At 35.9% G+C, this 14561-nt stretch overlaps 1 protein-coding gene across 2 annotated transcripts in view; it reads left to right on the forward strand.

The window, feature by feature from the left end:
- Positions 1-14561, forward strand: part of LOC150107685 (protein RER1-like) — a 121780-nt gene that overhangs the window by 7289 nt on the left and 99930 nt on the right. For both annotated transcript variants that reach the window (XM_090392006.1, XM_090392007.1), the window contains exons 3-4: positions 5796-5887; positions 13469-13573. In XM_090392006.1, coding sequence (XP_090248132.1) covers positions 5807-5887; positions 13469-13573 — 186 coding nt within the window. In that variant the 5' untranslated portion in view covers positions 5796-5806. The remainder of the gene's footprint in view (positions 1-5795; positions 5888-13468; positions 13574-14561) is intronic.

The raw sequence follows: 14561 nt of genomic DNA on the forward strand, positions 1-14561 counted from the left end.
ACAGACAATTCAAGGCGATGACTAGCCCAATGCCAGAAAATAATACTAAGAAACTTCTCTTTCATTAGCCTCCTTACACCATTATGCACACCAAACAACACAGCTGCACCATCACAAGTTATAGACAATAAATGCTCCTTTAAGTAATCTTCAGATAATCCACTCACGATCACTAATTAAAGAGTTTAGAATTCCTCTAGCAATTCGATCAAATCTAGGAAAAGACTCACAGGAGCCGAAAGTTCGGGAAGAACTACATGAACAATAACAATCAATGTTGTTGTGTTACTCAAAGTTGTCGATTCATCAATAAGTAACGATATTTTGTTCTCAGAGTTCACTATATTGTCTTAATGTTTTTCTCATTTCATTTGCAATATGGCTCACAATGTTAATGCAAGCATTTGCAGAATGAAGAATATATCCTATGTCTAGGCCATTAAGTTCCTGTAAATTTATTTTGTCTTCAAAGTTGTTAAATGATTGATTTCTCCTCGCAACTTTGTAAGCAGTTCAAAACACTTTTCCTGTTATGTCTTTATTATCAGACAAAGTATTTAGGAAAACACTCTCTAATGTTTTGTTTTTTGCTTCAAATTTTATTTTTTGGCACGCTTTGTGCGCTACGCTCTCCTGTGATCGTAAATCTTTTTTTTCTTAATGACATTAACTGTTGTTTGCGAGATTCTTCAAAATGACTGATTTTACCATTGGCCCACTCTGCTGAAATTTTCATTCCCATGTGTTTATCGACGGCAAGACTTCTGACATCACGACACACTTTACAGCCCAACATTTTATTCTTGACATATAGCCACTTGTTTCTCTCGCAGAAGTCATTTTTCTGCAAAAGTGTCCAACATTCAGGCCAATCATTATCAGAATTTGCTTCCTTTTGACCACGTGAATCTTCGGTCTTGGTTTCGTGATCCTCTTCACCAAGTGTATTTTTGGTGCTAGTTTTCTGTTTTACAGGATCACAAGTGGATTCAACAATTTCTGCTTCTGCAGCCTTCCTTTTTTTTACTCATTGGCATAAAATAACTACCTATTTTACTTATTTTGAATAATGATTGCACTGATTTAACTTAGATTAATTCAAAACTCACATGAACACCTGCCTGTTGCAGAGTGAATATAAAACTGATAAACTGATATTGGAAGCAATTGGAAGTGACACAACTTCCTGTTTCCAGTTGCGTATAAACCTATGAAACAGGAAAGCAGGGTACCAACTTATGAGTAATCAAAACCGAAAATTCAATTCAACAAAGAACCGGACTGCCGGAATATTTATGATACATTTTGCTGTCAATAAATGGCAAATTTTTAAAAACTTAAGGAAAAAAAGCTGCCGGTACTGCGTACCGTGAGAAAAAAGCACTGGATATGAGAGTTCTGGGAAAAATTAGGAGCCTGAACATATTGTAAATCTGGATTGAATTTGAAGGGAAGTTGGATGGTATAAAGCTGATGGATTACATTTGAATAGGTTTGGTGTTGGACATTTAGAAAGGCTATTGTTTTCTGAGAAGGCACAGCATCAAGAAGTTAATGTAGCAAATGATCAGAGTCTACCATATGTGAAGCAGGATAGCACAAATCAACAGATTGTACGGTAGGAGAAAGATGGATATGAGGTTGAAGATGTGGTTGCAGTAGCACAAGATGATGGAATGCATAAGTGTGAGGATGAGACAGGTAGTAATGGAAATCAGAGTCAGGATCGGGGAAATAGGAGTGGTCAGACCGAAGAGTGAGGTGTGGTATAGCAGCTGGAATAGAGAATGTTGGTGCTGGTAGAATGGCCTGAAACACACAGCGATTGTTACATTTATACACAAATGTAAGGAGCATTCAAAACAAGAGAGCTGAGTTTGTTGCATTGATTGAGATGGTATGCCTAAAAATAATTGGAATAAGCGAAACTTGGTTGTCTGAGGAGGATGTGATCAGGAATAGAACTAGAAGGGTATATAATTTTCTGGAAGGATAGAAATGTGAAAAGAGGAGGGGGGGGGAGTGCTGCTAATGATTGCTGCTAAAAATAGTGTATGCACAGATTTTTAATCTGCGTGGTGGGAAGTTGAAATAAACAGGTTAGTATATCTGATAGGATGATGTTATAGGCCAGGGAATGCAGAGAATACCAATTGTGAGATGCTTAGGGAAATTAGTTGGGCAATGAAAAGAAGGCGATCCTGAGGGAGACTTTAATTACAGGAATATAGGGAAGGAGGAGATAGTGTATGGGAACAAGGAGAGCGAGCTTGTGGAATTTCTGAGGGATAAGTATCTTAAGCAGCATGTGATTGAAGCAACTAGAAGCTTTAATGTTTTGGATTTGGTGATAACTTCACAAGATGTACTTGTTAATGAAGTGTTGATACTGTCACCGATTGGTGAGAGTGATCATGAGGTACTTTTTTTGGGAAAACAAGAAAAGGTCACTGCCAAAAATGGATACATGCGGAAGTATAAAGCAGGTGATTATAGGAAGCTCTGTAGTCAGTTAGCATCAGTACGCTGAGTAGATGAGCGGAGTGGAAAAGATGTTGACAATGCATGGAAACTCACAATGCAGTATCTGACAAAAGCAATGTATGACTGTATACCAAGGGTTAAGCGAGTAAGTAGAGTAGGAGTGAAATGGATGAACAATGAAATTAAGCAAGCTGTTCTGGAAAAGAAAATGTTATGGAGGAGGTATAATGCAGTTGGTGGTGATCGGACCCATGAAGAGTGTAAAGTGAAGGCTAGAAAGGAGACAAGCATGGTAAAGAAAGAAAAGATGCAGTATGAGAGGAGATTGGCTGGTCAGGCCAAGGTTAATTCAAGGAAATTTTACTGCTACATGGCAAGCAAGAGGAAGAATAATTATAGCAGATTAACATTGATGGAGATAGTCATGGTAGCAGACTAACAGCTGCAAAGGATATAGTGGAATTATTGAACGAGCACTTTATCAGCATATATCATACCGGTGTATGATGCAGTGGAATATATAGAGAGAGGCAAGTATTAAGAGAATTGGAAGTGAAAGAAACAGAGCTGTATCAGATGTTGGTTGGGTTAGATGTTAATAAGTCTGTGGGAATGGATGACATATCAGCACGTATTCTCAAGGAATGTGCACTACAGTTGGCTATGCCCCTGACCTGGTTATTTAATGAACATCTTCAGTGGGTGAGGTTCCTAAGGAGTGGAAAGAAGGCAAAATAGTACCACTCCACAAGCATGATTCTAAGACAGAAGTCTCCAACTATAGGCCAGTCTTTATAATTGCGGTTGTGGTCAAGATGTTGGAGAGATTGGTAAGGAATAGAATACAGAATTGGATTGATGGACATAGCATTCTTTATGATGGTCAGCATGGATTTGTAAAGGGTATGTCCTGTTTTAGTAATTTATTTGCATTTTATGATTAGGTGACAAGTGCATTAGATAAGGGAGAATCATATGTATAGTGATATTCTTACTTTCAAAAGCATTTGATAAATTACCACATGATAAGTTGGTGTACAAGCTGCAGAGGATAGGAATAGATAGTATATTGGTTAGATGGATCAGAGATTGGCTCTCTGAACGATACCAGCAGGTTGGATGGAGCAGTGTCTCAAAAAAGGAGGGTAGCCAGTGGTGGTTACCCTCCTTTGGTAAGGAATAGACTTAGACCCTAGGGTTCTGTTCTTTGGCCCCTGCTGTTTAACTTGTTTGTAAATGATATATCATGTGGGCTGACTTCATTTATTTGCTAATGATGCAAAGTTAGGAAGAATTATAAGTAGCACTGCTGATGTTAACTCCCTTCAGGAAGATTTGAATAGACTTTTCACTTGGGCAAAAGAATGGGGTTGTTGTTTTAATATCAATAAGTGCAAGGTGTTGCATTTTGGAGTGCAGAAATATAAAGCTGTGTACTATATCGATGGTGTCATACTGCAGGAAGTAGGCAAGATTAGAGATTTGGGAGTAATGGTTGATAGTAGAGTGAAGTTTGGAGGGCATATTGCTAATGTTGCACATCGTAGTGCTGCTATGATAAGAAGCACTCTAACATGCAAGGATAAGGAAGTGGTTGTGCCACTATAAAGCACTGGTCAGACTATATTTGTGCTCTGTTGTGCTCAGATCTAGTCACCTGGTTTTCAATGTGATGTGGAGACATTGGAGAAGGTCCAGAGACGAGTGACTAATACAATATCAGGAGTTTGGAATGCTGGCAATGGAGAGAGAGAGGTTGAAAAAATGTGGATTGTAGAGTTTGGTGGATAGGAAGAAGAGAAGTGATATGATAGATACATTTAAGTTAGGGAGAGGATTTTATCAGATTAATGCAGAGCAGATTGTAAAACAAGTAATGGTGAAAGGGGAAGAACCAGAGGTCATTCCTGGAAGATGTGTAAAAGTGTGGTGAGGAAGGGTGTGAGGAGCAGATTTTTTACATGGGGAATTATCAGTGAATGGATTGTATTACCAGAATGTGCTGTTAATTCAAGGAGTGTTAAGGATTTTAAGATTCTATCTGATAAATATGTTGTCAGTTGAATGAACCTCCCACAACAAGTCTGCTGACTCCATGGAGGGTGTAATAATAATAATAATTAAGACATTAGGAAGGAATTTGACATTGTTTGTATTCAAGAATGTGTGAGCAGAGCAAATCTAAGGTGGTATGGCCACAAAAGCAGGTGTTTGATGCCAAGATGACAAAAAAAAACCAGAGGAAGACCAAGGGCTAGGTGGATTGATTCAGTTAGAAGTGCCTGAAAAGAATGAAATGTTAGATAAGATCATATTGGAGTGCTAACAAGTAATAGACTAATTTGGAGGAAAGTTGTTGGCAGATTATTAATAATGTAAACTTAATCATGTAATGCTTTCATGATGGCCTGAACACTCCTTGAGGGCACACATCAGGAAATTAATGATGAATTTTTTTGTCGAACTTTGCATCAAATGTGGGATGTGAGCGAAGAGTTTCTGTATTGACCACCACATAAAGTTATTTCCGTTTATATACTGAAGCTCCATAATTAGAGGAAGTAGAGTATAATCTGCTTGGTCATTTGCCATTTATTTCAGAGCCGTAATATGCATTAGTGAGAAATAAAGCAAAGCATGATTGTGTGTTTCATCCATTATTATTTTTATCTTTTAGAAAATGGCACACATCAGTGACCAGCATGTTTGTATTAAATTTTGCTCTATACTGGATGAGGAGGAGGGGAGAGCTATACAAATCAGCTTTTTTAAGATGGTATACAGTACTTCTGTAAATGTTTTGATGACAATCTATCCATGAGAGTAAATGTGTGGCTAATATTAAACTACATAAAGGATGAGATAATCTGAAAATCTTGGTCTAGAGACCAAACACGGTAGTTTTTATTTATTTATTTATTTTTTTATTTTATTTTATTTTTTCAAACTGCTTCAGATCTGCAGTAAATAGGATGGTGGTCTCACGCTTAGCAAAAAGTATCTGTCACCTAAGAATTTTTACAAACATTCACACAACAGTGGGATTTGAACTTATAGTCCATAGGTTGTGAAGATAAAGGCATTGTAGATGTTATGTCTTACAAACCTAGCTGCCTTGTTTCAACATTTATGTGAATATTGTTCTCCTGTATCAAGTTGCAAGAGTAACTACTTCAATTGGCTAGCATGAACAGCAGGTAAATTCTTATTTTAAATAAAAATATAAAAAATCAGCATTTTTTTAAAAAACTTTTTAAATCACACTTTTATGTACTGTACATACACATTCACATGTTGTTTTTCTTAATTAGGTCAGAAAGCAATGGAAAGTGATTCCAGTGATGATTCAGTAACGCAACCAAAATCATCAATCTGTGTGCGTGCTGTAAATAGGGTTTTGCAGGTAATTATTCCTTGTATAATATACAATAAGCAATACAATTTCTGGTGGTGTTATTTAGTTGTCCTTAATTAGTTGTGCCTGTTGTTCATTATGGTGAAAGCCCATCTGAAAAATGTTTTCTTAACTGTTAAATGAGTTGGAGTCTAGGAGCACTATATTTTTAAATGGAGGTGCAGTATTTAATTCTGCACTGAAACAATGTATATATTGGGAGTTTTAGCCTTGAACTATTTTGATGCACACTACTGTAAAAGTATATTACATCAAAGCCTATAGTAAATGTGATTCGAGCTCTCAGTGTAAGTCAATTTTTTTTAGTTACTTAAATTAGAAAATGTTTCTTGTGCAATGGGGAAAGATAGGATTTTTCCCTTTGGTTGGTTGGTAAAACTATCTCCATACAAGATTTTACTATTTTTGTTAAAGTACTGGGTCTGAAATAAAAATCTGTTACTTACTTTTATTATTCTCATCTGCCTATATTCTGGTATTGGTTTTAAATCAAATTTAATTTGTAAACTGTGCAATGATATTGAAATTGCCTTGGCTTATTGCAAAACAAAAAAGAAATATATATATATATATATGTATTCACATAAGAACAGCAATGAATTAGTGAAACAATCATAGTAAAATATTGCACATATTTCACTATCCACCTACCAGCACATTCCACATACTGATGATTTTGTTGAGCCTGTGTAGCTCAGTGGATGTGGCGTTTGCACACCACCGCGCTTGGCCGCACGAAGGAAGACTTGGTTTCGAGTCTAGTCAGCGACTAGAGGAAAATTTTTCTAAGCCTTTTTTCGGCCGTTTCCCGAGTTAGTCGATCTCTGGCACGGGCAAGCCGGTTTTTCCTCCCGGAAACTCAAGAAAATCGACCATAGAACCCACATTATTTCAGACATTAAATATATTGTGTTAGGGACCACGAGATGGCGGCACATTTGAGCCGTCTCTCTTCACTGTGTACCGCTTAATTAGTGATAGCCTTGGGCCATCTATCTCTGATTGGTACCAGTGAAGATTGAACTGCCCACTCAGTCTCCAAAAGTTAGATAGGGCTAAATGGCCTTTCCTATGTGTGTGTGTGTCACGGTGTATCTCTGAAACAAAAAGGATAGCCTCAAGGTCGAGCCAAAACCCATGTGGCAGAGTCTTCGTAATCTACCTCTCTTAAAGTTCTAAGAAATTTATATTTTTACGCTGCGCCACTTAGAACTCTTAATTTAAAATAAATTATGTTAATCAAGAAGTGAGTAAGAAGATGCACTGAAATAACACTAGATTTGCAATCGTGACCTTAATCGTACTCTAGAAGTCTCCCACTCAGATTCGTAACAATTTTACAAGTGGTTCGTCGGATTCCATTCACAGACAATCTTGGTTAAATATAGCAAGTGTTTATTAAACACTAAATACACAGCTAGTAATACAAGAAAAATTTCCATTCTAAGTAAGTTATAAATCGAATTAAATCAATCAACATGTACACCCTCAACAGATATGATTATCAAGACACAATTTACCTTATGCAACTCACACAATTTATAAATCCCACATTACACTCTTAATACTAACAATCCATATCAACATTCATTCCTTAGGCTGAATCTTCTTAACATCCATTATCATATACAATAATTCAAATTCATTTAATGATTATCCTTTCATGATCTCCTATGTAACAAAATTTTGCTATAGTCCTGTCTTATAATTCTATCTGAGTCCTTTACTATCAAAGTTTCACTTAACATTAAGTGTTCAAGTTATACACAAACAAAGAACAAATTTTTCTACTTATCCACACACACGATAGTTCCTCACTCCTTCTGCATCATCACCAATTTGTCTTTTATTCAATTGGCTATTCCTTCGGTACCCTCAATCTGTCTCGGGCTAGAATTTTCCTATCATCGATATGCTCGAGCTATCTTTTCATGACCACCTTGGTCACGGCCTTCGGGACGCGTATTTTTTTTCCAATTCTAAGCGGCATGGCCTGCTGTTGCCTCCCAGGAGTCTGTGACTACTAGGTCTCCCGCAGAAACATCATCCAAGTGCTCAGGAATGTAGCTGCTCCCGCAACCGTCCAACCAATGAAGACCATGAGAGCCGGTCATCAACCAGGGTAAACGAAAAGAGAGAAGAGACCCATGGGGGGGTGGGGGATCCTAACCCTTTTATATCTCCTTCCTACCGGCAATCACCGTAACTTAGGTCTTTCACCTGGCACATAGAATTTTCATCACAGGGGTCTGACCTCACAACATCCATTCTCTCTCCGCTTGTTTTCTTCACGTGCCGTGAGCATGCGACTGCCGGAGGCAACCGTCTGTTTGCCCCCGAACTTTGAGCTTTTGTTCACACAGATTATCTTTGCCATTTCTCTTACAAGTTATTTTACATCAAAGGTAATGTCAACTCTAAATCAATATTATTAACTTACACTTATCATTGACATTTCCCATATATATAAATTTTCTTTTATCAAGTAAATAATGTCTCCTTGAGTTATTTCACAATTCTTTTCTTTTTAAACTAATGTATTTTCAATTTGTATTCAATATTATACAAAGAGGACAACACATACTTAGAAACAAGCATATATTTAAATTTCTTATGGGGTCTTTGCCTGTTAAACGATGATAATTGGAATCTTAGTATTCTAGACTCAAAGTTTAACATCAGCTACTTAAGCACGATTTTTAGTGAAGATCGTAAGTTAAATATGGAAATAAACAACAGAATCAACAAAGCTGATATGGTAGGAAGTCAACTGAATAAATTTATATGGAATAAGAGAGAAATTAGTCAAAACACTGAATTAACTGTATACAAGATAGTTCAAACCAATTTTAACTTATGGATCTGAGAGCTGGGTTAGAAATAAAACACTTGACCAAAGACTAGAGCCTGCAGATATGAGAGTCCTGAGAAAGATTAGGAGGTGTGAACAGATGGCATCAATGGCAATATCATATTAAAAATGAGGATATTAGGAAAGAACTTGACATTGTTAGCATTAAGGAATGTGTTAGCAATCTCGGGTGGTATGGTCACTTAAACTGATTGGGAGAGGAAAGATTAGCAAAACAAGTGTTCTCTGTCAGGTTGGCAGGAAAAAAGACCCAGAGGAAGACCAAGATATAGGTGGATTGATACAGTAAATAGTGGCTTAGAAGATAGAAATATAACATCTGATAATGTTAGTCTTGACAGGTAACAGATTGATTTGGAGGAAAATTGTAAATAGGAAGTTAATGTAAGTTTCATGTAGTAGTAGTATCATATCCTGTACATCCCTTGAGGGTACATGTTAGGAATTTGATGATGTTGAAGATGGTGTAGTTTGTCAAATGAAAAAGTGGAATGGAGAGTACTGTCCAGCAAAGTGGTGAATAGGATTTGAAATGAGTGAGAGCAGGTTGTTTATTTAATAGTGAAAGAAAGTACAGAGCCGACAGTTACTCAGGCATTAGTGGGGAAATTTGAGAAGAGAAGCTATCTACTGTGATAGTGAGCAATTGGATAGGAAGCTGACAACTGAATTGCAAAGGTAGAAGGCAGACCATAGGATGCTAGTTTGCTGATGTTTAACCTCTCCAGGCCACTAATATTAATAAACTGTAGGTTTATAGTCATTCATGGGTAGAATTTGCATATAAAAAAACCTTGATGATGAACTGAGCTGCAAGTTTAACATTGAGCACTGAAATGTCAGCAATTTATAAATATAATGCAAGTGAATTACTGAGTGATCACATATTGTATCATTTATTTTACTAAATTCTTCCCCAAAGCATTAACTAAAAAATATCAAAGACAATGAAAGTGGTCTCTTTGTTAAATGGGATGTTATATATCCGATACTGAACTATTTTTGTTTCTAATTAGAAGGGGGAACCTTGACTTTGGTTCATATTTCACATTAAGCTCTCTCTCAACAGTTAGTAAGAGCATTGATTTGGTAACCCCTACAGATGTTTGACTAACTTAAATTTTTGTACCTGATAAATTTAAATTTCATGATTTACAGGGAACCAAGTATAGATCTGTAATTCAAGGTTAACTAAAAAAAATTATATTGAAATCAATACTCAATGTTGATTTCCTTTGATGTAATTTCTCCTTCCACAAACATACTGTTCTATGTAACTCTTAGGACATCCCAAAAAGTAATGGCGGTTTTTATACCGTACTTGTTCAGATGTGCCTCAGCTTGTCCAAATATGAATTTTTAAAGCTTTATAAGTACTGCTAAGCTCAGGTGGCCTCATTCTAAGGAATTCCACCTTGCAAGAACATCATACACAAGTTATTGTTTAAATAACCCTTTATTACTATGGAGGTCACTGAAGAGCATATTAGTCACATCATGCTTTATGAGTTCAAAAAAGAAGTAACAATGCTGCTAACACTGTAAAAAAAAATGTGCAAGAAGTGTATGGCTATAATGTTTTGAATGCGCAAAAGAGCTAGCGATAGTTCCAAAAATTTCAACAAGGGGGGGGGGGGCTTTAGCTTGAAAGACTCCTCACTCTGGGTCTTGTCTCTCTCTCTCAATAATGATATGCTGGGAGCTGCTATTGCAAGAAATGCCAGTGCAACGTTTGCTAAATCTTCAAATTTAGATTTGAAGATTTAGCAAACGATCTTAAATCATCGTCATTGACTATCCTTTGCCATTTGCAAGAATTTCGAATAGTGTCTGGGCAAGTGGGCTCCTCATGAACTGACGTGCAACAACCGAAAGAGCACGTCAACATCTGCACTGCTCTTCATTCTCGAAGTTCAATCTCTGTTTTTGAATCATGTGATCATGGTGAAAAGTGGATACTTTAAGAATGTTATTTGTGGAAGGCAGTGGGTTCATTCAGGGGAACAGGCTAAATCTCAGTGAAAACGAGACCTTCATCCTCAGAAGATTTTGTTAAGTATTTGGGATATGGCTGGTATTATACACTTTGAACTCCTGTCACAAAACCAAACAATCACAGCTGAAGTATACTGTGAACAACTCAATTGATTGGATGAAAAACTGAAAGAAACAATGCATTCTCTGCTCAATCGAAAGGGTGTTGTTTTTCACAATGATAACGCAGGTCCTCATAGTACAAGAATCACCTGTACCAAGATTGAAAAACTTGGCTGGGAAAAGCTTCTGCATCCTCCTTATTCTCCTGATCTTGCTCCTTCATTTTACCACTTATTTTGAAGGGTTTGTAACATTTCATAAATGAAAAACAATACAATACATTAGAGCTACTGAAATTCAGCCTATGCAACTTCTTTGCCTCCAAATCGCCTGAATTCTATAGAAATGGAATTATGAAGCTTTCATAATGTTGGAAGATTGTTATTGATTCAAATAGTGAATATATACTTGATTAAATTAGCAATTGATTAATCTTTTATATCCTTTTAAACTTAATGCTAAAAACAACAATACTTTTGGGATGACCTGATACAATATTTATGAGATGATTTCCATGAGAACAATGTTAACTTGTTTATATTTACCATGAATGCAGGATATTTCACATGAAAGAATAAATTATACAAGCAAGTTTTTAATGGCACTTTGTGACATAGTAATGATTTTTTAATCACAAGAATTAATAATAATAATTTTATTATTGCAAATATTTCAGCCTGAAACTAACAGGCCTGCATCACTGCACAAGCTCATTCACAAATTGAAGCAAGAACAATTATTGTAAAATCGATTCACAAGCATCAAACAAACATTGTTCTTATTTCACCTTGTGAATGAACTTGTGCATTGATGGCTTGTTAGTTTCAGGCTGAAATATTGGCAGTAACAAAATTATTATTAATTTTTATGAATACATGTTTCTAATAATAATTTTACAAACACTTGGAAAGAACAGCCATACATAGGCAGGGCTAATTACTTTATAGAACATCTGGATAACCAACTTTTCGACACCATTTTTCCTTAGTCTCATATCTGGCATTGGGTAATTCTGAAGCAGAATGATTTCAGTTTTTGGACAAAATAAATACCTTATACATCCATATCAAGTTCTCTATTGAATGCATGTCCAATAATCCTATTCTGGATATCTTAATCTGTAACTACAGGCAATATTGAATTTTTTATTTTCAAGAAACCTTCCTTCACTGGCAGGTACATCTATCCAGTTTAACATCACCATCCATCACAAAAGACATGGTATCAAGAGTCATGCTCACACATGCACAATTTGTTCTTCGGATTCCCTTCTCTTCGAAGAATTCAGTAAAATAAGAATCTCATTAGCGTCTAAAAGGTATAATGAAACCATCTAGAAAATAATAATCATCATCCTACAACCAGACTAGTCTGATGTTAAAAGTATTTCTTCCCTGCCTTAAAGGGACTTCTGTACAAATAGCATAAATTCTTCACAAATACAATTTATATACTACTTTTAAACCAGCTTGGAAGCAATTTTCTTCCTTCTTACCAAGAATAAATTGCCACCTCTATCCATTTAACTAGTGTTTATCAAGTGCCCTTTTCCTGCAACTTTTTGACTTTTGACAGACTGGCCATTTTTCTGTTAAGAACAGACCCACATAAGATTTTTTCAATCAGTGGAGTCTGACCTTGCTTTTCATGCCATAGACACTAGACATAGTTTATTGGAATCAAACCAGTATTTTGGTTTGATTCCAGTTTTGGTAGATTTAAATTTGATCACTTTAAAATTATGATAATAATTTTTAGTTAACTTTGAATTACTGAATTACACTTAGTTTCTTGTCACATAATAGTGCTTTCTCCTGTTCGCTCAGTTGTTACTGAGACACGAATGAGTGTACTGATGCTATAATGACTCATTCTTGTGTTTCATAATTTGATGTTGTAACCAGTGGTTTGCATTCTCCCTGAATGACATTCATTCAGGGAGAATTCATGTTGTAATAAGCGAAATATAGGCATTAAATTATGATTTCTCTTAAATGTGTTAAACATTTTTTAAAAAATATATTATGCTATCATTTTTATGTGGCATATAGGCACCTTGAGTAGCTTATGTCACACTGTTGGGTTATTCATACATGATTCATACATGTCTACCACCTCATTACAATCAAAACATAATTCAGATAAAAGAAATAAGTTTTGAGGATTTTTGTTCTGTTTTTATTTTTAGTATTTTTTATATAATATAGAAACTAAACATGAAGCTACTTCAGGAATCCAGTAAGTGGTGGTCTCACACTAGGTGATGAAATTCTTCTACCATCTAAATGCATTCACAGACATTCATTCCATTCCCATGATAGGATTTGAACTTACAATCTGTTGGTTGGAGAGCAGAGATGCTTCCACTCAGCCAGCTGGCTGCAGAATTATTTCTAGTAATAAGTAAAAAAGAGTCAAATGTGCTTTGTTCTAAAAGTAGACTAAACCTGATTTAGTTATGTTCTATTTAATATTACAAAGTTTATGATAAACATACCTTGATACCACTATACAAATATGCACAAATCACACACGAAGTCCTTCAAAATTCCCTTCCTCAACTTCAAGAGATACTTAATATTCAATTTTTGTTATTTTAGCTGTATCAACGTTTGCTGGATTCATGGACACCATTTTCAACTTTCAGATGGTTTGGAACTTTAGTCCTTTTGTTTCTCTATATGATCCGTGTTTTGTATCTACAGGTGAGTTATATAAATTTGATCTCTGTTTTCTCTTCTTTTATTATATATAATACACACACACACACGCACACACAGTCCCCAGGTTACGGACAAGATATGTTCCTGAGAACGTCTTTAGGTTGGATTTGTATGTAACTCGGATCCCTGTTGAACAGCGCATATACATTAATCATAACAATACTATAATGGCTCATACGTGGCAATAATGATATAGTGTAATACTGTAATAATAATAATAATACCCATGTACTGTAATAATTAATAAGTTACAGAAACTATTGTGCTCTTTCTTTTAATTCAAACAAGCAGAACATAAAAACAAACTCATACAAAAAGTTTAGATAGGAGAAATTTCAAAAAAAAAAGGTTAACATTTGCTTAATGTTACACCAATGTCTTGCTTACTGGAAGAGATATTTTTGAGGCCAGAGGGTAGGCTTACATTAATTGGAGGATGGAGATAGTGTTCGTGGTTTGAATCAGGATCAGATTCTAGTGCTAGAGAGGATGGATCTGGTGATGGAGTATTGGGATTTGATTCTGTTGCTGGAGGAGAGGAGCTTACCACTGAAGGTTTCTTGAAAAAAGGTATCTAGGGTTGTTTGCACAGCCTTTTTCTTTTTTTCATCATACATAGCCTTGTAGCAGCTGATGTTCTCACTAACTGCACAGTAACCTTTGTAAACCGCTCATTGTTAGGATCTTGCTCCTCAAGTTCCACCCCCCCCCCTTTCATTGTTGATTATTTCACTCCCTCCCAAGAATCAGCAATGTTTTTGATGGTGTCATAGATGTTATAATTCTTCCAAAACAATCTTAAGGTCATCACATTATTCTTCTGTAGCCCTGACTGCTTGCAGGAATTTAGGCATAAGTAATATGCCATAAATGCAGAAATGACTCCCTGGTCCATTGGCTATAGTAACTATTAAGTGTTGGGTGGTAAAAATACGACCTTTACATTATGGTGAAGGTCATCTAAAGATGT

This window comes from Typopeltis vanoorti, chromosome 4 (genome assembly GCF_054136105.1).
Source record: "Typopeltis vanoorti isolate ZY-2024b chromosome 4, IOZ_Tvanoo_1.0, whole genome shotgun sequence".
In the NCBI taxonomy this organism is placed as follows: domain Eukaryota; kingdom Metazoa; phylum Arthropoda; class Arachnida; order Uropygi; family Thelyphonidae; genus Typopeltis; species Typopeltis vanoorti.